General features: G+C 39.2%; 4 protein-coding genes, 1 long non-coding RNA gene and 1 pseudogene across 10 annotated transcripts; 4 read left to right on the top strand and 2 right to left on the bottom strand.

The window, feature by feature from the left end:
• Nucleotides 1-3,929: 3,929 nt before the first annotated feature.
• Nucleotides 3,930-7,353, top strand: LOC143207438 (uncharacterized). The gene is made up of 4 exons (XM_076420898.1): nucleotides 3,930-4,038; nucleotides 5,282-5,650; nucleotides 6,396-6,720; nucleotides 6,865-7,353. The coding sequence occupies exons 1-4, from the start codon at nucleotides 4,024-4,026 to the stop codon at nucleotides 6,933-6,935; spliced, it is 780 nt and encodes a 259-aa protein (XP_076277013.1). The 5' UTR covers nucleotides 3,930-4,023; the 3' UTR covers nucleotides 6,936-7,353.
• A 134-nt stretch (nucleotides 7,354-7,487) lies between these two features.
• LOC143215364 (U2 spliceosomal RNA) lies at nucleotides 7,488-7,665 on the bottom strand (annotated as a pseudogene).
• A 1,182-nt stretch (nucleotides 7,666-8,847) lies between these two features.
• LOC143208096 (uncharacterized) lies at nucleotides 8,848-11,290 on the bottom strand. Of its 3 annotated transcripts, none has more exons than XR_013008842.1 (4): nucleotides 11,133-11,290; nucleotides 10,533-10,755; nucleotides 10,155-10,468; nucleotides 8,848-10,072 (listed from the first exon to the last, which is right to left on the bottom strand). It is a non-coding gene; the product is annotated as an uncharacterized LOC143208096 (long non-coding RNA). The 3 variants fall into 2 exon arrangements; XR_013008843.1 differs by having other exon boundaries at nucleotides 10,155-10,499; nucleotides 10,538-10,755.
• A 690-nt stretch (nucleotides 11,291-11,980) lies between these two features.
• LOC143208084 (uncharacterized) lies at nucleotides 11,981-14,141 on the top strand. Of its 2 annotated transcripts, XM_076422163.1 has the most exons (6): nucleotides 11,981-12,142; nucleotides 12,657-13,000; nucleotides 13,070-13,126; nucleotides 13,252-13,553; nucleotides 13,650-13,782; nucleotides 13,891-14,141. In XM_076422163.1, exons 2-6 carry the CDS (start codon nucleotides 12,865-12,867, stop codon nucleotides 14,121-14,123), a joined length of 861 nt encoding a protein of 286 aa, XP_076278278.1. In that variant the 5' UTR covers nucleotides 11,981-12,142; nucleotides 12,657-12,864; the 3' UTR covers nucleotides 14,124-14,141. The 2 variants fall into 2 exon arrangements, with proteins under 2 accessions (XP_076278278.1, XP_076278281.1); XM_076422166.1 differs by lacking the exon at nucleotides 11,981-12,142 and having other exon boundaries at nucleotides 12,558-13,000.
• Nucleotides 14,142-16,208: 2,067 nt separating this feature from the next.
• LOC143208342 (THAP domain-containing protein 2-like) lies at nucleotides 16,209-17,790 on the top strand. Of its 3 annotated transcripts, XM_076422721.1 has the most exons (4): nucleotides 16,500-16,645; nucleotides 16,747-16,955; nucleotides 17,057-17,311; nucleotides 17,394-17,790. In XM_076422721.1, the coding sequence occupies exons 2-4, from the start codon at nucleotides 16,807-16,809 to the stop codon at nucleotides 17,629-17,631; spliced, it is 642 nt and encodes a 213-aa protein (XP_076278836.1). In that variant the 5' UTR covers nucleotides 16,500-16,645; nucleotides 16,747-16,806; the 3' UTR covers nucleotides 17,632-17,790. The 3 variants fall into 3 exon arrangements, 2 of the variants coding, with proteins under 2 accessions (XP_076278836.1, XP_076278844.1); XR_013008892.1 differs by lacking the exon at nucleotides 17,394-17,790 and having other exon boundaries at nucleotides 16,209-16,645; nucleotides 16,747-16,883; nucleotides 17,057-17,197; XM_076422729.1 differs by lacking the exon at nucleotides 16,500-16,645 and having other exon boundaries at nucleotides 16,652-16,883.
• Nucleotides 17,791-18,642: 852 nt separating this feature from the next.
• Nucleotides 18,643-20,422, top strand: Sec61beta (Sec61 translocon subunit beta). The gene is made up of 3 exons (XM_076422837.1): nucleotides 18,643-18,946; nucleotides 19,032-19,228; nucleotides 20,006-20,422. The coding sequence occupies exons 1-3, from the start codon at nucleotides 18,944-18,946 to the stop codon at nucleotides 20,091-20,093; spliced, it is 288 nt and encodes a 95-aa protein (XP_076278952.1). The 5' UTR covers nucleotides 18,643-18,943; the 3' UTR covers nucleotides 20,094-20,422.
• Nucleotides 20,423-21,242: the final 820 nt, after the last annotated feature.

The raw sequence follows: 21,242 nt of genomic DNA, 5'->3' as shown, positions 1-21,242 counted from the left end.
AAATTCTAGTGTCAGCTTGCGTGATCCAGGGTCCCCAAAAATGAGATTCCTCCCGAGGCAGCTCATATGCATAATCTGCGGTTGCGCCCCGGCGAATTTGCAGGGCTCGCGCAGCGACGAGTGAACGTTTTGACGTGAGGCCTGCACCATAATCGGGGATAAACGGCGATTGCGTAATCGTTGCGATGCGGAAGACGTGTGGAGCACTCTGCATACGTGTTTCTACTCTTCCACATCTCGATGCCGGACAACTAGAGGAGAATCTTTGATCGACGGCTTCGCTGCATGCTGATTAGGGGGCTATTCTAGTCTGGAGCGCAACTGACTTTGCCGATTTTTCTCCCCCGTGAAATTGCTACACCTTTCACCGTGCCATTTTTCTCTCCATGCTTTTGGTAATGTCTTAACTAGCCCCGGAAATCTCTGCACCTCGGCGAAAAACCAATATTTTTTTTTGTTTAACATTTAACTTTTCTGCACGTTTTTCATTGAACATGAAATAACATCGTTCCGGTCCATTTGACAGGGGTGAACGTCTAAAAACGGCTGTTCGTTTGAAAAATAGATTTCGACACTTCTGGTTGCGGTAACTTCCGTCCATTATTTTTACGACCCGGTGGTGCAGTTGTCAGCGGCAATTAGCAGTAATTATGTCGGTATTAATTAGCCACCCCGCGGCGGGGTCGAGACGTGTATCGCGTATTCAGTAATAAGATAACGCAACTCGCCGGTGATTGCGAAATCAGATTAAGAAATGAATTAGCGCCGCGGCAACCGTAAACACGGGGCCGAAGGCGAATAATTATAATAAATTGGCGGTACACCCCCGCGAGCATGGACGTGCCCGGCCGTCGATGATCGTTTGCGTAATGAACAATTATTAATGGACGATCGATACCAGTCCTGGACCGATTCTTTCCCAAAGGTGTGTCTTCGAAGATTAGATGAAGTTAATCCGATCCGATTAGGATACCTCGTGGGAAGTTTGGAAAACGTTGGTCCCTGAATTGTACATTTTAATTGTAAGAAGAAAGTACGATGATCACGAGGAATAAAGAAGGAAAATAAATTTTAAAAACAATTTGACAGTGAATGTTCATGTATAGCGATTGAGTAAGCAGGGTCCGAAACATCTTCAGGGGGTCTAGAAAGGATCTGGGTGGGATGAAAGGACAACCCTGAACTGGCGGAGCTCTCCGCATTGTTCTCCTCGGAGGCGTTGCCATAACATTGTAGAGTAAAAGTGATCTGGAATCATTTGATCCTAATAAATTCTCATTTGACGAGAGGTTTGATTACGCAACTTCTGCAACACTTTCCACGGTGCCTTGCAATCGGAATTGGCAATGGTAGATTTCTTTCTCACAATATTCTGTTTACTGTTAGCGAATGTACTAAAAAGAATAATTGAAAAAAGAAGACGTTCTATGGACTAGTTCTTCTGGAAGAAATGGAACGAAAATATGCAAAGTTAGGGACGATCAGCACGCGTCACGATACGATCGACTGTTACTCGACAACACACCAGGATCCGAGTGAATCCTTTTCGGAAAGTGAACGCTCTCGAAGGTCTTCATTGCTCTTCACCGATGATTTCATACGTAGCATGACTCCGAACATCAGTCAACTTTCTGCAGAGCTACAGCTCCAGATCATTCGCAATCCGGTGACTGGAAATCAATCTTGGACCAGCGCGAAATGCTCGCTCGTTTTCGTAACGAAATTCCATTGAGATGAGCAGGAAGAGAAAGAAACCGCGAAATCTCCGATCCTCGGACAATTCGAATGTACAAGATTCGCGGAGAGGATTCGGGAGTTGTGAGAATCCCGTAAATCGCGGAGACGTCTTTATGGGTCGCGATTATATCAATAGCCGCGGTAATTACTATCGTTACCACTTAGCCGGCGCGGCGCTCGTTTTCCCTAACCGTCGCGCTATAATAAGCTCGTTAACGCCGCGTTACGTTTTTATTACCTTTACCACGGGGTTTAGGAGTCGTTCGAGAAAAATTGGAGTATATTCTTTCCGTGAATGACTTTATTCGAAGTCGAATAAACTTTAAATCTTTTCCTGTGTGGGGTAGTTCAACACGGAGGAAGAGGTTACCGGTAATTCCCGTCTACGAACTTTCCAAACAGTCTCCTACACAACTTGCGATTATAATAATCCTAATTGTAATACTTTTTAGATAATTATCTTTCACCTACGACACGTGAGGCTCCCAGCGCGGCGCGGCGTGCCGTGTTTATTAACTGCATACTCCCGGTGAACGTGTATAATGATAGGCGACACCTTCTTTCCTCGTTGTTTGTCTTCCTTTCTTTCATGGTTTTGTTGCTGCATGTTTGTTTCAGCTGTTCGATATTTTTTCGGCATTTTTTAAGAAGAAACTCTGCGAGAAAAATACATTTTTCACTAAAAATACATTTCTTACCAGTTCACGAAAAATGTCCATCTTTATTTCCATTCGTCTATTCTCGCGAGAAATCTTTCTAATTTTTTAAACATCCACGAAGCGATTTACGTTGTTTCGCACCCTCGTAATTAATCGGAGCAAACTCGTTAGCGAGCCGTAATCAAAGAAGGCAAATTGATTTAGCAACTGCGCAACTTCTCGAGTTTGGATTAGATCACCGCCATTGTCGTCAATTAGAAGAAAACAAAGATGAAGAATCATGCGAGCTACCGAACGAGATCAATCTGTTAGGACAAAGTTCACAGGCAGATCATAGACATTGCAACAGGATTGGAAATTCCGCGGTTCGCCGATTGTGCATCGCGATTTATGGGAATACAGATCGTTGGATCGCATCCCGACGCGATCTATGCGGGCCGGATTTTACAGCTTGTAGATCAGCGATCGAAGATCGATATTACTGTGAACACGGCGCGATAAAATTGAGCTATTCCGTTCGAGCTGCTCGCATAAATCTGTAATGGGCTGTCGATTGTAATTAGAAAGACGTCTAATTCGCGTTGCACGAACGCGCGAGACTACGAAATACGGTACAAACGATTTTTGTCTAATGAAACTTTATCGTCCTTTCGCTTTCTACATTGTTCGTGTTTTTATTTCACTTCTGAAATGCATTAAGATTTCATTGAAATTGAATTAAGGAAACCATCGAGGGATTAATAGTTGCGATGACACGTTGAGGAATGCCTTCTGAGTAATATCACAGTCGACCGATGAGCAAACATTCAACAATGTATATTAGAATCCAATCTATAGATTTGATGAGAAGAAAGTATGAAGATGTGACTTCATTCACGGAAGACATGAACTCAACCCATCTGGAATTTTAATAGTTCCCTCTTCTTCGCTTTCATTCCATTGTATCTGTACCATTAAATTACAAAAATTATGCTCTGATAATGTGCTTATGCATGACTACAGAACAAACTTTTTCTTTTTTTACGTGGTACAAGTGCCCCTCCTGGGGGTAAGGCGGCTCCCCGGCCTGAAGGACCTCGGCAACCCTTAAATTGAACCCTCTAACTGTAGAAAACTGAATGGAGAACCACCGAAAGAAGTGTTCCTGGTTACCGGTTGCTCGTCCCGGCAAAGACAATTGCAAAACGAGGGAAGAAGAAGCAGAGGCTGCGAAGTAACCCGAAAGGGGAACGGGTAGACCTCCCATTCGGCTGATCCCGGGGCTCTTTCCTTTCGTGGCTAGCCCAATAGCCGAACAGTCACGTGCGTGGATCCAATTAAAATTTAAAGCTGTTTCAGTCATCATCAACGGGATGATGCGCCTCTCTTCTTCCCATGATGCATCGCCACGGGATAGTGAAGGGAAGATGCGCCCGTCGCATCCTCTTCGTCGTGATTCTCTCTCTCTCTCTCTCACTCTTCTCTCCACCTCCCACACCCAGAGAGACGGTCATTCTAATACGCTGGTTAATACACGTGGATATATGCAACGCTAAGGATAAACTGTAACAAAGGGTCCGCACGGTATATAAACTCTGCCGGGGATCATCTTCTCAGTTCGCTCCGCGTCTTCGCTCATAACACCAATATGAATTACCACCAGGTAGGCTATACGGTCGGTTATGGTCGCCCCATAAACGGCACCGGCACCTACAGTCTATCCAAGGGAGACCCCCGGCTCCCAAAGCGTCTTTTTCCGATTCAGTCATTCCGGTTGATAGAATTCTCCGTTGTTTCTTGGTAAAGCTGTGGGATCCTTGAGACTTGAGCTTAACCCTTGAGAGGGAGCTTAACCCTCACCCTCATCAAACTGTTATTTCACGTCTTAGGGTTTTCAGTTATGCGTTTCGCATTACGAATATAAAAGGCACGAAGTTGCGGGAAAACTGTGTGAAATTGACACGAGGGACGGATGAGGGTTAAATTGAAGTTGTCAGAATTGTTCGATTCTCAATGGAAGTGCACGGTTTAGCCCGAGAGGATTTCCGAAATTCAACTTACGGGGCCCCCACAATTTCTTATATTTTTGGCGAGGTTTTGACATAAGGGGAATCTCAGAAATTAGCAATCACCATTGATAAAGTTCGGAACTAGGATTTCAGAAATTAGCAATCATCCTTGATAATGTTTGGAACTAGGATTTCAGAAATTAGCAAGTCTCATTAACGAAATTTTGAACTAGGATTTCAGGCCACTTAGTCAAGGCTTGAGGAGATATTTTGTATTTTCCATTTTATTTTCCACTTGGTCTCCGGGCTATCCAGGCCTGTTTCGTCATAGAGCGAGAGTGAAAAAAAGGCACTGGAGAAAGAGACGCTACCAATTGGAAATCGCTCAGTAATCATCCCCGGGATATTAATTTCGACATACCGACGAGTTACGCGTCCGCAAATCATTGGCACGCGATACACGAAGCTTTCTATTCGTCTCAGCATCAGCGTTCTCCACGATTCTTTTTGTCAGAGGCATTAATGACGCTCGGTGACGAAATCGGGCAATCAGTTCATTCGGGAGACACGCTCGTCGCGTGTTTGAATAGCTTTTACGAAGTAATTCACCAATTTCTTGCCGGTATTAACTCTGGTGTTCAAACGAGGAGAGCATCTCCTTTCTTATTAAATTTTCATCACCTCGAGTCGATCTTTGCTCTCGATACTTTGAGCGGTTTTCCTTTTGGACTTTGAATTTGTTTCTTAAAGGGCTGTTCTCGCTAGCCGAACCCATACAATCAATCACGTTTTATCAAGTATTAGATTAACCAAGTATGTACTCCGATGACCATGATTCTCTTTTTATCAACTATGAAATGAACCAAGTAGTATGACCATTGTAATTCTCTGTTGCAGTTAACAACGGGGCTGCTGTTGCTCTCGTGTCTCAGCAGTAATGCACTTGCTGGACTGTTGCCGGGTGGCGGCGCCGGTGGAAGTGGCTACCAGTACAACAGACCAGGCGGAGGAGGATTCGGTGGACCTGGTGGTTTCACAGGGGATTTAGGTGGTGGTGGTGGTGGTGGATTCAGGAGGCCTTCGACGACTTATGGAACGCCTGGGGGTGGCGGTGACGGCGGTGGATTTCCTGGTGGACGTCCTTCCACTAATTACGGCGCTCCTGGACAGTTCGGTGGTGGTCCTGGAGGATACCAAGGTGGCGACGGTGGATACCAGGGAGGATTTGGTGGTGGTGGTGGTGGATATGGACGTGACAATGGCAGGGTGAGTGGCATCTCTTCATATTAAATGCTTGTTAACACCAATCACTATATTCGTACTCCACGTGTACAATAAATTCCAGTAGATAAGCGTGAAAAGTCTCAACGCGAAAAGGCCGGTGGTTTCTCAAAAACCAGTACCGATAAATTCTTGAAAAAGTAGGGGTGGCGGGTACCCGCCACTCGTAGTTGGGTACCCGCCACTCGTAGTAGGGTACCAGCCACTCGTATTGGGGTACCCGCCACTTGTACTAGCGTAGCCGCCACTGATAGTTGGGGTACCCACCACCCGTAGTTGGCTACCCGCCACTGATAGTTGGGTACACCACTCGTAGTAGAGTACCCGCCACTGATAGTTCGGTACCCGCCACTTGTAGTAGGGTACGCTACTACGAGTTGCGGATACTCGATTACAAGTGGCGGGTACCCTACTACGAGTGGCGGGTAGCCAACTACCGATTACAAGTGGCGGGAATCCAACTATCAGTGGCGGGTACCCTACTACGAGTGGCAGGTACCCAACTATCAGTGGCGGGTAGCCTACTACAAGTGGCAGGTACCCACCACGCCTACCTTTTCAAGAATTGATGGGAACTGCTTCTTGAGAAACCACCGGATTTTTCACGCTTGTCTACTGGAATTTGTCGTACATGTGGAGTACGAATATAGTGATATCCATGTGTTGAATCAAATCTATCAAATGAAGCTTGTGATAAAGACATTAATGCGATGCCGTTATTCTTCCGTAGCCTCAACCATACAGCTTCAACTACGAAGTGTACGACCCCCCAAGCGGCAACGACTACTCCCAACGCGAAAGTAGCGACGGTAACGTGGTAACAGGGGAGTACAGAGTCTTGTTGCCCGATTCGAGGACACAGATCGTGAAATACATGGCTGACGATGCTAACGGATACACCGCTGATGTTCAGTATGAAGGACAGGCGCAATTTAGCCGCGGAGGCATCGGTGGTGGTGGTGGTGGTGGATATCAAGGAGGTGCCGGTGGTTATCAAGGAGGTGCTGGTGGTTACCAAGGTGGTGCTGGAGGATACCAAGGTGGTGGTGGTGGTGGTCAGTATTTATTTTTATTTTATCCTTAAATTATTATTTGACCCTTCACGTTGAAGAATCGTATAAAATGTAGAGGTACCCTGTTGAGAAAATCACAGGGAAAATATGAAAAGATTGTGGGTACACGAAATTTTGTGTTTACAGGCAGGGGTGGTTTCGGTGATGCCGGCAGTAATCAGTATCTTCCTCCACGCAGCGGTAACTACCGAAAATGATTGTGATAAAAGATCAGAAAAGCGACATCCCCCGAATGCTGGGCGACAACCGTCACGGACCTCCCTCGTTTTTACAGCTTTTTTTTACCTTTTTATACACACGAATAATCTTATTATTACCACTGAGTCACATTGCACATTTACATTTAACAATCACCTCTCCACTGGTATTTATCTTGTATATCGATTAGGATAATTTAAATGCGTATATATATATATTATATTCCACGTAATTTTGTATATGTATACACTTACACTACTTTTGTACATGGTAATTCATTATTATTGTGAAACATACGCTTGTACCTTCTGCTAAGCGATTATTGATCGTCGAACTTTATATATTATACATTGTGTACGTATTTATGCGAGCTTGTAGTGAAGCAGGATGAAGTATAAATCTTTATGCTGAAACGCACTGTTATATCGTTTTTCCTTCGCTCGAAATACCCCTTCGGTCGGGAGACCTCTTCGACGAAACATTTTATTTATTAAATTTAATAGTTTATTAAACTTAATAGTTTTTATTAACAGAGATTAAGTTTTATATAAGTAAATCGAGCCAATCCCAGCGGTACTGCAATGCTGGGCCGACTCATGACAGAGGTGGAGCAAGCCCCAAACCCTCCGTCACATTACAAAAATCGAGTTAATATTCTGACTGCCCGATGGGCAGTGTATGAGATATTAAGCTGATAAGAACAGATAAAAAGGCGTTTATTCAGAAAATCGTCCCCCGGGCTGATACTCAGGGGCGGTACATTATTGCTGCCTTTCAGCGAGGGCTAGATACAAATATAGAATTTCTTTGGTGGGAGGGGTGTGGCGCGGGGGAGCTATGTCCCCCTGCGTGGCAGACATCATACTTAAACACATACGCACACACACACATCCACACGTCAATAAATAATACAATTATCAAAAATATAAAATAAGCGGCACGAGCCTTGTCAGGATTAACGCGCGGTTACCCATCGACCCTGCGTACCAATCTGCACGAAAAACTAAACATGTATTTGTCGTAAATCTTACAGCGGTCCTTCTCGCGTTCTGTTTTTCGTCTAACCGTCCCGTCGTTTTCGTAAACGTGCTACAGCGTGCATTTCGAATTTCGACACTCTAAATGCCCTTCCTAAATTCTTTAGAAAAATCTTGCGGAAAATCAGTGTCGTTCGAGCCGCGGTAGAGAGAACATCTCCAAAGACTTGTCAATTCAAAGCTAACGGTTGCTATTAGCTGTGCTTTTGATAGTGATATTTAAACTAATCACTAGACTGCGGATCTTTATGCAAAATTAATGTTGGCTGCCGCTATTACAAGGGACAGGAGCCAGACAGATATTTGATTCTCACTGTGATCAGTTTAAGAAGATGAAAATAATACTATGCCCAACCAGCACAGATACAGCTCAAAGATAGCAGAAAGATGTCTGCCGCTAGACATTCAAATGTCTGAAAGATGTCTGCGAATGTCTCCGGAAAGTCTCTACAAGGGCTCCGGAAGGTCGTTTGTTACAAAGTTGCCTGTCTTAAAGTGGTCTTGAGAATGACTGTTAGTCGTGTTTCAGGCATTGTAGAGACATGTTCCACGACTCTGTCGGGCATCTTTTAGGCGACTTTCAGAAGTCTCTTGAGCTTGTTAGAGAGACGTATTAATGCGAAAAGGGAGTGGGAGGGAAAAATCAATTTACGATAATAGTTTAAAGTAAACGAACAAATAGTTTATTATAATAATATATGTACTATTTATAAAATAAAAATATATATAAAATAATATATATAAAACATTAAAATTAATATATTAAATTCTAATATATATTAGAAATAAAGTATTAAAATTAAAATACAATATCACGCACTTAAAACATTAAAATTAATACACTTAAATTAAAATATAAAAATTGAATAAAATATACAGTTGAAACATCAGAATCAGTATACAGGGTGGTCCACGCAACTTGCACACCTATAATAACTTCCAAAGTATGCGTTGCACGAAAAAGTTTTGTATACAGAAGTTGCATGGTCTGAAGGGGTACATTATGTAGTGTATTATTTTTTTACAGGTGGACGCGTAAAGGACATGTGAAGGTCAACTTAATTTTTTTAAATGGAATGAGGTATTTTTTAATACATCAATGATGCAGCTGGACCTATGTATGTCGAAAAGTTAATAGTTCAGGAGATATTTCAATTTAAATAACTCTAAAATACCATTACTGTCGTACTAAGACGTTACATAAGTAAGTAAACATTAACGTCTTAGTACGACAGTAATGGTATTTTAGAGTTATTTAAATTGAAATATCCCCTGAACTACTAATTTTTCGACATACATAGGTTAGTACTTTTTTATAATGAATGTCCAGCTGCATAATTGATGTATTAAAAAATACCTCATTCCATTTAAAAAAATTAAGTTGACCTTCACATGTCCTTTACGCGTCCATCTACAAAAAAGCTACTAACATCTGATTAATGCTTATTCAGGGGGCCTGTTTCTGGCGCCTCACCCTGTATACTAAAATTAAAAAATATAAAAATTAAAATAAAATATAAAAGTGAAAATAAAATATTACTGATAATGTCTGTGGTTGTAAGGAAAAACGCCGCATGTCACAATTTCAAAAATTCGAGTTTATGCATTCATTGAGCTTTAGACTTTAGAGTATAGGATTTACAGTAGCGGACAAAAGTTTAAGACCGCTCTAAAGAAGACGATAACTTTTTTAATATTGTACTATACGATTTGAACTTTTTTTGGGAAGCTAGAGCAATTAGTTTACTAAAGGATGTGAAAAGAAATTTTTTCAAAAATTGCAATTTATCGTCTTCTTTAGAGCGGTCTTACACTTTTGTCCGCTACTGTACATATTTACCAGAAAAAGAGTCATGGAAACATGTTTGGAAGGCTCAGACAACAATGCAATTTAACCAACGTCCTATGTCAAAGCATTAGCGATCGAAAGTGAAAGTATATGTGACATGCGGCGTACTTCCTGTGACAACCACAGATATATTAAAATTAAAATCAATTTGTGACTCGCTTTAAACGGTCTGTCGCCCGCTTCAGCCACAACTGGACGGACTGTTCATGTGTTTTGCGGCTGCCGTCCACTTTGGCTTTCTCCGCTGCACCTTGAATAAGAATATCTTTGTTTATTAATTTGCACATGAATAATCATTATAATAATAATATTAAAATAAGGGTGATAATTACATATAACAAGGCTGGCCGTTCGATAATTTGCAAACGGTTTTTTGCCCTTTCGGCCCAATCAGCTATAGCAGACCGCCATGCCAGCACGTCAGTCATAATGATACCTAGACTTTCCTGGCGAAGTTGTAGCTGTTGTGCCCCCCGTATTGTGCACTTCTGCTGCCTAAAATAAAAAATTGTTATGTAGCATATCACATTCTGCTAATTTAATGAAAATGAAAGATAAATGTCAGTATAATTTTAAGTGTATTTATTAAACAAGTCGCTGGTCTCTTCGGCCTCCTTTGCTTTTCTTCTAGCCTTCGTGTAGTCGTCTAGAAGCATTATATAATTATTATTTTAATTGTACATGTATGGTGTGTAACTACTTTAACTTACCAAAGGTACTGTTTTTGAAGATCTTTACAGAAAAGTACTCCCACTAAGGTTGAGGCAGTTCACATTGTTGGATTGCGTTGCTCAATTTTGATTTGTGTACCGGTGGCCAATAACATTTGTCGCCTTCCAGCCAACTATTTGGCACTGCTTCTACCGTTCCGTCCGCCAAAAATTGGACAACGGTCCATGTATTTGTAGGCATCTCCATTTGTGTGTATATATTCTAAGAATTGAAAAGTATGGTAAAATTTAGAGACTAATTTAAACATATATGTAATTACGACGTAAATATAATTAATTAGAGAATATATTTAGAAAAATAGCAAATAGAATGAAGGAATGGAAATATGATCAATTTTTGTTCATTTTTTGATTTCACACTTATTTACACATTAGGGCGGTAGACTCGTTTCCAGGATTGCAATCAATTGCAATCCCACACCCTTGCAATCCTGGAAAAAGCAGTCTACCCCCTTACAATACCGAAAGTAAATACTTTCTTTGACTTTCTTGCCAACCCAATAGTAAACTTCGAATATAGCGGAAGGGCATCAGCAAAAAACACTAACGGTAACAAATAACAGCAATGGAAGTACTTACTTTTGTAAATATACACTCGTCGGATAAATTATCACTATTACAATACACTAATACAATTAGACACTTCTCTAAACCGACCAGGGGGTGTCGACCAGTGTCGACCATGTGCGCCGGACCAGAAATAGTAACTTCAACAGCGCCACTCGGGGTGAACTACGAAGACAGAGAAGCAGATATGTTTCTCGCAGGAAAGACACTTCGATCACGCGGGTAAGCCGCATTTCGCGAAGAAGCAATATTTTTTTATGCTCTTTGTGTTGAAATATTCTCTGCATTATTGCGGGGTCCCGTACAGAGCCCTTTTTTGCAATTTGGCTCTTGGAACTTTGTAAACAACAAAAGTGTACGTTTTTATGGAAGAACTTTTTTTCTGTACACTTTTTCCAAATGCTCTTTGCGTTGAAATACTCTCTGTATTATAGCGGATTAGCATGCAGAGCTCTTTTTTCGAAAAAGTGTACAGAAAAAAGTTCTTCCTTAGAAGCTGTATCCCCCTACTCCACCCCACTCTTTACCGGCGGCGTAGGAAAAACAACGTCTCCGGAAAATGTCTCTCAGTCGCCAAAAAGATATCCTTTATGGAGACGTTGCTTTTACGACTGAAATGAGACAGCTGAAAGACGTTCACTCTCTGCTGTGAAAACAACGTCTCCATAAAGACATCTTTTTGACGACTAAAAGACGTATCTTTGGGACATAGACGTTCAGACGGGACGACGACATGAAACAGACATCTATGAGACGATGTGTGCTGGTTGGGTGGTGTTTTGAAATTATTTTAATCTCTCTACTGTATTAAAATGCACCTACTCATGTTTGCTACAAAGGCATGAAATCCGCGGTCTAGTGATTGCATTACCTGATTGTTGTGATTTGTGCAGCAGTACAAGGGATATGGCAATTATTATTAGTGCATAACTATGTGTTGACAAATGTGAACAGTGATTGTGAGTGTGGAGAAATTTCAAGACACACATTTCGAAGCAGCAAATGGATTTACGGCTGAATACGTGAGTTTTTAATACAATCAGTTTCTGCTTCTTCTCTTTTTTTACGATAACCTCGTAAACTAAAGCCAATGTTGTTCAGAATAATGGTCTTGACCACATATCTAAAGCTCATTGAAATCGGATAGAAGCTAGTAGTACATCGATCCCATGGATTTACAAGTAAAGTTTCTCGCGATAATCTCGTAAACTAAAGCCGATCGCCAAAAAGTCTAAAGAGAAATGTTGTTCAGAATAATGATCTTGACCACATATCCAAAGCTCATTGAAATCGGAGAGCATTCACATAATCGAGAAACTCTTGTTCGTTGCGATGTCACGGCGTACCACCGACACTCGCTTGCCGGCGCGGCGCGGCGCGGCGGCCCAGGGCGCGCTCTGATTGGTCCGTGTTTTTCGTTAATAACTCCTAAACAAAGCCGCAGTTGACATTGGTGCAAAGGAAAATGTCTCTTAGAATGGTCTCAGGAACCTCCCATTTCCGGGACTTACACTTAGTTTGGGACACCCTGTATAGGTGGTGTTGACTGAGGCCGTCTGAGGCTAGAATCGTCGCGCATGCGCGTGAAAAGCGCCAACAATCCCTGGAAAAGCGTTTCGTTTCCAAGCGCGCATCATGGTCGACACTACCTGAACGCACTGGAACGCATCCATAGCTCAGAATTGAAGTGTTTGATGCGAAGTCGATGCAGTAGCGGTACACTCAGCGGTACTTTCGAAAAAGTATGTTCAAGCAAAGCAATTGTGAAACGAAGGACTTTGTGAAGATGGATAAAGTTGAGTTTCCGGTTATTTTGGAAGAAACGAACGAAATTGTAACCTTGTTGCTTGACGAGCAAAGTGCTGCGAGGGCTACTCAGGGTATAAATATATACAATCAATATTTTACATAAATTATAACGTCAAAAGTAACGAAAGATAATTTTACAGATCAAAAGTTTTTACGAAACTTGGTGGCGGAACATAAAAAAAATGTTGCTGGACAAGGTAAATTGTTAAGTAACGCGTTACATGTAACGCCGTTACCGTTTTCATTACTTATTTTTTTTCTGTAACGGTCATTATTACTTTTTTTGTCTGTTACGGTAATGACAACAAATTATTTTTTTCAGATAACATTCCTGACTTCACTGCTGTAAGCGAAAAATCAAATTCAAAGGGGTTTACGTGGCCTGATGTGGCAGTACTCCTACTGATCGACATTTACAGGGAAAAGGAGAATGAATTTAAAAATGGAATACAAAGGCACAATCAAATTTGGAAACAAATTGCTACTGAATTGCAAGAGGCCAATTATCCAGTTAGCGGGCTGCAATGTTCCACAAAACTAGCTGGGCTACGCAGAACATATAAGAACATATACAATCAAAATAAGAAAAGCGGCAATACGCACAGCAGTTGGGCATTTTACTCTGTAAGTATATGCTTATGTGTGTAATACGTAAAAATGTAAATACAATACTATATACTATATGTATATAGATTTATAAAATTTATTTTGTGGTTGTAGGCAATGGATTCATTAATGGGTGAAAAGTTGTACATGGAACCTCCAGCTGAAGCCTCAAGTGAAGGTCCAGCACCATCAGTAGCATCGACAAGCAGCTCTTCGTCTCCAATGGTTGGATCGGAAGATTTACAAAGTAATAAAATATAACTAATATTATAAAGTATGATTAGAGTAAAAGTTGCTTTCATTGTGTGTTATGCATATAATAAATTTATATTATTTATATTAATATGTATTACAGATGCACCTAAAAAGAGACGATTTGAAGAAATTTTAGAGAAGCACATTGCTGACATCAAGCAGGAATGGGAGATTAGGAAACAACAGAGAGACGAAGAAAGAAGAATAACAGAAGAAAAAAGAGAAGCCCGATACAATGAAAGAAAGATACTGCGTGAAAAAATGCATAAAGAAAATATGGAAATACAAAGATCTCTGGTCTCTGTCCTACAGACAATAGCAAACAAAAAATAAAATATAGCGTACAATTTATTCTCTATTGTGTATATATTACTTCATTTTATTTTTCTTCTTTTTTTCCTTCCCCTACTTTTCATCGTTTTATCTATTTTTATATATTTTCTATTATACAGGGTGTATCCGTTAAGTTATGTCACCATTTTTTAGGCATTTTTTAGTGCAATTAATTAATTGCACTACTAGAAATGCCTAAAAAATGGTGACATAACTTAACGGATACACCCTGTATATTAGTGGCTGGTAAATGTAAATAAATAGGCTTTTAAAATGTGATTTTTTTAATTTATTTTTTATTTAATAAATGGACAAAGTATTAATTTTAACACGGTTTTCTTTTAATTACCTCTTCTCATTCGTAGCGCATTCATAATTGTTATTCGTTTCTCTTTTCCTAATTCTACTGCATTACTGTGTACAAGGCTGACTTCCTCGTCAAATCTGACTTGTAGACCTAAGGGCATTTCATCATTCTGAAGCAGGCAAATATTGTGTAATACACAGCATGCTAAAATTAATTCTGGAACTTTTTTGATGTCTCTTAATGCCAAACAATCCAAAAGTATCCTAAAGCGCATTTTCAGGGACCCTATAGCACGTTCAACTGCCATCCTCGTGGATGATAAACAATAATTAAAATTTATTTGTCGGTTTGTCAGATGTTCATTATTCCGAAAAGGCACCATTACATGAGGATGAATGGAATATGCAGCATTTCCGATGATATGCGAATTATTCGGGAAATACTCTTCAGGCAATTCAATAAAACGGGCTACTGGAGAGTTCCGAAAAACTCGAGAGTCGTGGACCGATCCAGCCTGTCCAGCATATACGTGTGTAAAATGACCAAGAGAATTACATATTACTTGCACGTTGATGGAATGAAATCCTTTTCGATTGATGTATGAGTCTGCATCTTTAGAGGGAGCTCGGATTTTAATATGCGTCCCACCAATAGCTCCAATAACATTGGGAAAACCGCATGATTTTTCAAATTCTTGCATTACATTAACAGCAACTTGACCTCTTGGCCATGTAATAAATCGAGGTGCAACACAATGGAGAGCATATGTAACACGTCTTAATGCTCGAAAAGCAGTTGCTTTACCAACTCCAAATTTTGTCGCTACAGATCTGAAACAATGATATATGTATCATATAGATTAAATAATGTGACAGTCTTTATTATATTAATATATATTTCTCCACGTAAATACCTATAAGAATCAGGAGTAGCCATGAACCAAATAGCAATAAGTAGTTGCTTTTGTTCTGGTATTGGTTTTCTACCAGAGGAACGATTAATTGCACGTAATGATGGACCAATTGTTCTCAGTACCATTTCAAAAGTTTCAGGAAAAATTCTAAAATAACGTGATATAACATTTATTAAAAAATGTGATCATTTTAGTAACCAATTAACAAAAAATATTTTTATTTTTAAAACAAATATGTACAGTGAGCGGCAATATAAAGTGGACACTCTTAAAAATCGCATAACTTTTTAAAAATTGGTCCAAAGGATTTGAATTTTTTTTAAATGTTAGACCGGCTAGTTTGCTCTCTAGAGAATAAGTAAACAAAAACTTATTACGATTGCAATTGGTAGGAGTTATACAAAATTTTAGAAAATGATGAGAGCTTAAGGGTGAAAGTCATAGATTTTCAGCCTCGTCATGGCATTTCGCCCTTACATGATCATCTTTAAACGTTCGTAGCACATTGCAATGTTGACCGATTTCGATGAAATTTTCAGTATGCATATAAGTTACCGAAATCTATAAAACGCATTTTTTAAATTATCGTTACAGGCCCAGATAAAAAAATTAACAAAACATCATTTTTAAAAATTTTGTATAACTCCTACCAATTGCAATCATAATAAATTTTTGTTTACTTATTCTCTAGCAAACTAAATAGCTGGTCTAACATCTTTAAAAAAATTCAAGTCCTCTGGATCAATTTCTAAAAAGTTATGCGATTTTTAAGGGTGTCCACTTTATATTGCCGCTGACTGTATGTTTTACTTACCGAAAATGTTCTTTGAATACTGTTCTCGAGTAACCAGGGATAACTCGCTCGACATAATCTTCTATTTTTTCGGTTACAACCATTTCTTTTCGCGTTTCGCCAACCATTAATATTGAATAAATTATCTCCAAATCAGAATTTTCAAAAATATCTTCCAATTCATCTTCGCTGTCACTGATATCGGTAGTATCACTCGAATCATTACAATTGTTCAGTTCTTCTTTTTCAATGTTTCTATTTAACAAAAATAACGTTAATGCAGATAACACTTGGTCACCCATGTAGGCAGCCATGTTTGATTCGCATCAAATGCATGGAAAACAATGGAAAACAATGGAAAAGCGTTCCGTTTCAAAAGCGCGCTCATCACGCATCATGCGCATTAACGAAACGGAACGATATCAATACGCGCATTACATTGAATGCGATCCATGCGCCCAATGCGCGAAACAACGTGAAACGGAATGCACCCCTACAGAGTGTTCAAGGTACCCCACCATCTTGCACAATTGCACAATATCCAAATATCTCACCTCTGATCGTGGTCACTTGACAGTCACTTGAATATAATTGAATATAATTTGTTTAGGGATATTGGCGCTGCTGCACCCAGCTGCACCATCTCATGGGTATCATCAGTGAATAGTGTATGAGACGAAGCGCGTGTTACGGTAGGAGCGTTACAAGTAACAAGCAAAGAAAAGCAGCTACACATATAAAAGCGAGGTACACAAGTATATTTGTGCATTATTTTGTAAAAATTTTGAAAATTGGTGCAAACTTGTTGCATAAAGAATTGTAAGGAACGACAAAACCGTGATACAAATATGTATATCTTTTCACAAGTAAGTATTTTATATGTATATCGCATAACCTATAAGAAACAAATTTATTTATAGATTTCCGAAAGATCCACAATTAAGAGAAAAATGGATAAAAGCAATCAGTTCTGAAAGTTTTGAGCCCTCTGCTCATTCAAGGGTTTGTTCTAAACATTTTGGAGGTGATTGTTTTTCTGGAAATTCTTGGAGTTCCAAACATAATTTAAAATATGATACGATACCTTGTGTATCAGAAGTACCTGGCGTATCACGTATACAACCGATAGAAGTAGTGAACGTCCCATGTCTTAAAATAGAAAATAAAAGTGCAAGGTATAAATCTCGTTATAATAAATACTTGAACTTAGTCTACAATAGATTAAATTTGTATAATTTCCATGTAATTTGTTTTCAGCTTGAATAATGAAATTGCTGAGGAAGATGATAGTTTAGAATCTGCTGCTTGTACTGATGAAGACAATTTATCATTTCAACAGATACCTTTGAAGAGGAAGAGAGCTTACATTGGTGATTTTCTTAATTCTGATACAATAACTGACCATGAGAAGCATGTACATATCATTGCAATAACTTTAGCTAAAAAGAACAAGCAAATTAAAACATTACAACAAACAAACAGAAGACTGCTTTAAAAAGTTAAAGATTTAAATCTCTAACTTTTTTAAGCAGTCTTCTGTTTGTTTGTTGTAATGTTTTAATTGCAGATCATAATAGGATAAGATTTAAACTAACAAGAACTATTTTATTTTGTCACCAATAATTAAGAATAAGTATTTATTGTATTATACGTATTAACCGCATAAATAAATATTATTAATATTATTATTGTTTTATATTATATATATGTATCACATTAAATATAATATATGTATTGTATTTTCGATATATGAAATGGTGGCTGGAGCAACGTTTTATTGTTCTACCATTGCACATTTGGATTTGATGAGAGAACAATAAAAGCTGGACATCTCACATTCAACGTTGCTCCAGCCACCAATTTATATAATGTTCTTACTATACTTTTTTTTAAATAAAGCAAGCAGTGAGGAAATAAATACAGATCTCATATTATCAACTTCTACATTAAAATTTAACTTTTTCCAAATTATAATCGACAAAACGAGTTTGCCATATTTAAAATAATAAGAGTAAAGTAAAAATGAACGAGTAATAAAATAAAATACATGTATGTATATTACAGTTACAGTTTCCATAAATATTTGTACAGAATGAGATGCGACGACGATTCCCCTTTTCCCTCCCACACTTTAGCTTCGCGGTATGTACAGTATGTACTGAGTACTGCGATTGACTGCGATTTCTCAACAGACTATAGCACTTTGCCCACAAGAGTCGTCTGCTAGGCGATTTAATTTCGGAACAAGGCAGGCTATCTGAAGCCGGGTCTCTAAGTATATATGGTCTGAGGGTATCATATCCTCTCTGATAACGGTAACGGTACAAGAACAAGAACCGTTTCGAATACGGATTGAATGCAGTTCGACAGTTCGATTTTCCGTGATGTGAACCGACGCGACATGAAAACGTGGCATACCATTTGATGTTTTGATCGTCGCATCGCAGTGAAGTTCGCTGCGTATGATGACGTGTCTATAGCGCACCACGTGGATGGTACGCATGACACGTCGATCCCTATACCACTTCCACAGTCCACTTCATGCCAACAGTAAACGTTTACGGCTACGGTATTCAGTTATATGTCGTATCGTGCCGTGCTGTCGTGTATCGTGTACAGCAGAGAACGATTGCATTTGTGTAGTAGTTGCGTGGCTTCCCTTGAGCACTCTGGTTTCTAAGCTTCTTCGATAGTATCTGGAAATCAAAGAGAAAGACTTGTTCACCGATAGAGTTAAGAAACGAGCACAAGCTGCGTTATAATTTGGGTTTCGTTCGCAAGCTACAAGGAAAGAAACATTCGATAAAATGGTGAGTGGGAATTCGAGTAATTCGTTGGAATTAGACGCGTTCGAGTATGTTAGAAATCGATACATATGGTCATGTTTTTCCAAAGCCGCCAGGTCCTAGCTCGACTTCCGTTGGACTCGCTGGTCGTTCGCCTAGTAAAGCCCTAGCACCTAGAACAGGTGGTAGTGGCACCGTTAGGCAAAGGAAGACCACAACAACTATCGCAACCAGGAGCAGAAATCCTGGCGCAGATTCCGGCGGTATGTGGAGGTTTTACACCGACGATTCACCTGGCATTAAAGTGTAAGCCTAACCTTGTTATTTCGATATTATACTCGACGGGTTGAACAGATGTAGCGAAAATAGAACTTTGCTTGTACATATTATTGTTCGACTCGACTCCAATTCTTAACACTAACTGTACCGGGTACAAAATGTGTCGTTTGTATATATTGTTTTATAAAAATTACAAGACTGAATTTATTTAGATTTTTACAACTTTTATAATAATATGTGCTGGATAAAGATAATAAAAGAATGTGAAAGCGGTCATTTGATCGGTTGTGGTACAGTTAAAGGGGGCAGACTCTCGTTTCCAGGATTGCAAGGGCACGGGATGCGCATTCTCGTTTCTCGATAATGCAAAGTTCTTCAGTAGTCAAAAGCACTAGATGGAAGATCAATCTAAGCTGCAATTGCCCTCAAAAGTCCTGTTTTTATGTTTACAAGGCGTAATTTGCATAAAGCTGCGTGTGTAGCTATTCTCATAAATACACTGCAGATCTTCTACGCAAGATAAACAAAGTTCGCATCGACTGCAGGACACAGGAGCCAAACAAAAATTGTATTCTTCTTTTAATTATCCTATTAAGCTGAAACTAATACATCGATATCCTTAAATATTTTTAACACATCCACTGCTTTAAATTGTATGTGCCCATTTTTGTTATAAATGCATAAAATCTGCAGTCCTGAGCAATCCTGGAAAAACAAGTGTCTATCTGCCCTTAAACTTAAGAATTTTATTAATTATATATGCTGAATATTTATAGTTTGTTTAATAGAAAACTTTTTTTACAGTGGGCCGGTACCAGTGCTGGTGATGTCTCTCCTCTTCATCGCATCTGTATTTATGCTTCATATCTGGGGAAAATACACTAGATCTTAAAATCGAAAACTGAACGTCTCAAGTATTATTCTTTGTGAGTTACATTTCCATGCGACGGATCTCGTGCAGATCAAATTTTTATCGAGAAGGAGCGCAAAATTTAATGCTCGATAGCAGACAGCCCAACCGGAATCGTTTACTTCGCGTTATACCGAATTTTGTAACGTTTGTATGGAGGAATCTATGAAACAATTCTATTTATGTGTAATATACGATCGAGATAAGTTGTACTCGTTATTGTTTGTAATATTACTACTAACGATATATAATGTATTATACCGCAATAAATTACTCTGAAACCGATTAAAAAAAGATAGTGATAAAGGTAATACGGATGTAGATGGTCCATGCGTTTCCCCATCTCGTATCTCGAGCTTCTATAACTACAATTCGAATTAGTTTGAGTGATTCCTGTACATTCGTCGACGATTGTACAGTTAGGAGCAAAACTGATCACACACACTTTAAATCCGAATAAATCAGCTAAAAAATAAATTTTTACTATTGTTTTTCACAATTCCAACCAAATGCATTTTTTCGACATATCTTTTAGTCGTCATTAACTAAACTAATTCTTCTAACCTTACAGAGAAATTCAAGTCGTTTGGTTCATTCATAAAAAAGTTATTCTGATTTAAAGTGTGTGTGATCAGTTTTTCTCCCTTTCCAAACTGTCTTTTGTCAAAGACGACGTAAGGTAACACAATATACTCTCTATTAGAAGTTTATATTCGAAACAACGTTGATTATCCATAGCTATCGATAACCATCGTCCAAAATGAACGAATCAAATGGAGAATATATTCCCGAACGGTATATCTGGAGAGTTATTATCGACGAGTTGGGATCGGGATTGGGAAGTGTTGGGAAGGCTGCAGTTGGGCTCTGTGGTGCAAGATTAGATCATATATGTATATGTACTTATAGACCCGGCTTTGGATAACACATGCCGGGTTCCAAGATTACTTTATCTACCAGATGACGGAAGTTACAGTACCACGAAGCTAAAGTGTACCTACAGGGAATATTTAGGGAATCGTCGCCGTATCTCATTCTATTTATATAAATATTCATGGAAACTGTAACTGTAATATATATTTTATTTTATTACTCGATCATTTTTACTTATTTACTCTTATTATTTCCAAT

Source organism: Lasioglossum baleicum, chromosome 1 (genome assembly GCF_051020765.1).
Source record: "Lasioglossum baleicum chromosome 1, iyLasBale1, whole genome shotgun sequence".
Lineage (NCBI taxonomy): Eukaryota > Metazoa > Arthropoda > Insecta > Hymenoptera > Halictidae > Lasioglossum > Lasioglossum baleicum.
The sequence above is the reverse complement of the archived record's forward strand: the minus strand, read 5'-3'. Positions and strand labels throughout refer to the sequence as shown.

What these genes read in the sequence shown, in the direction of transcription:
- LOC143208084 (XM_076422163.1), top strand. Translation starts at nt 12,865, where the DNA reads ATGTTCAAGCAAAGCAATTGTGAAACGAAGGACTTTGTGAAGATGGAT. An exon ending in AAAAAATGTTGCTGGACAAG is followed by an intron (nt 13,127 to 13,251) that starts GTAAATTGTTAA and finishes TATTTTTTTCAG; the next exon opens with ATAACATTCCTGACTTCACT. An exon ending in GCAGTTGGGCATTTTACTCT is followed by an intron (nt 13,554 to 13,649) that starts GTAAGTATATGC and finishes TTGTGGTTGTAG; the next exon opens with GCAATGGATTCATTAATGGG.
- LOC143207438 (XM_076420898.1), top strand. An exon ending in ATGGACGTGACAATGGCAGG is followed by an intron (nt 5,651 to 6,395) that starts GTGAGTGGCATC and finishes ATTCTTCCGTAG; the next exon opens with CCTCAACCATACAGCTTCAA. An exon ending in CCAAGGTGGTGGTGGTGGTG is followed by an intron (nt 6,721 to 6,864) that starts GTCAGTATTTAT and finishes TTGTGTTTACAG; the next exon opens with GCAGGGGTGGTTTCGGTGAT.
- Sec61beta (XM_076422837.1), top strand. An exon ending in GATTCACCTGGCATTAAAGT is followed by an intron (nt 19,229 to 20,005) that starts GTAAGCCTAACC and finishes CTTTTTTTACAG; the next exon opens with TGGGCCGGTACCAGTGCTGG.
- LOC143208342 (XM_076422721.1), top strand. Translation starts at nt 16,807, where the DNA reads ATGAGACGAAGCGCGTGTTACGGTAGGAGCGTTACAAGTAACAAGCAA. An exon ending in AACTTGTTGCATAAAGAATT is followed by an intron (nt 16,956 to 17,056) that starts GTAAGGAACGAC and finishes ATTTATTTATAG; the next exon opens with ATTTCCGAAAGATCCACAAT. An exon ending in ATAGAAAATAAAAGTGCAAG is followed by an intron (nt 17,312 to 17,393) that starts GTATAAATCTCG and finishes ATTTGTTTTCAG; the next exon opens with CTTGAATAATGAAATTGCTG.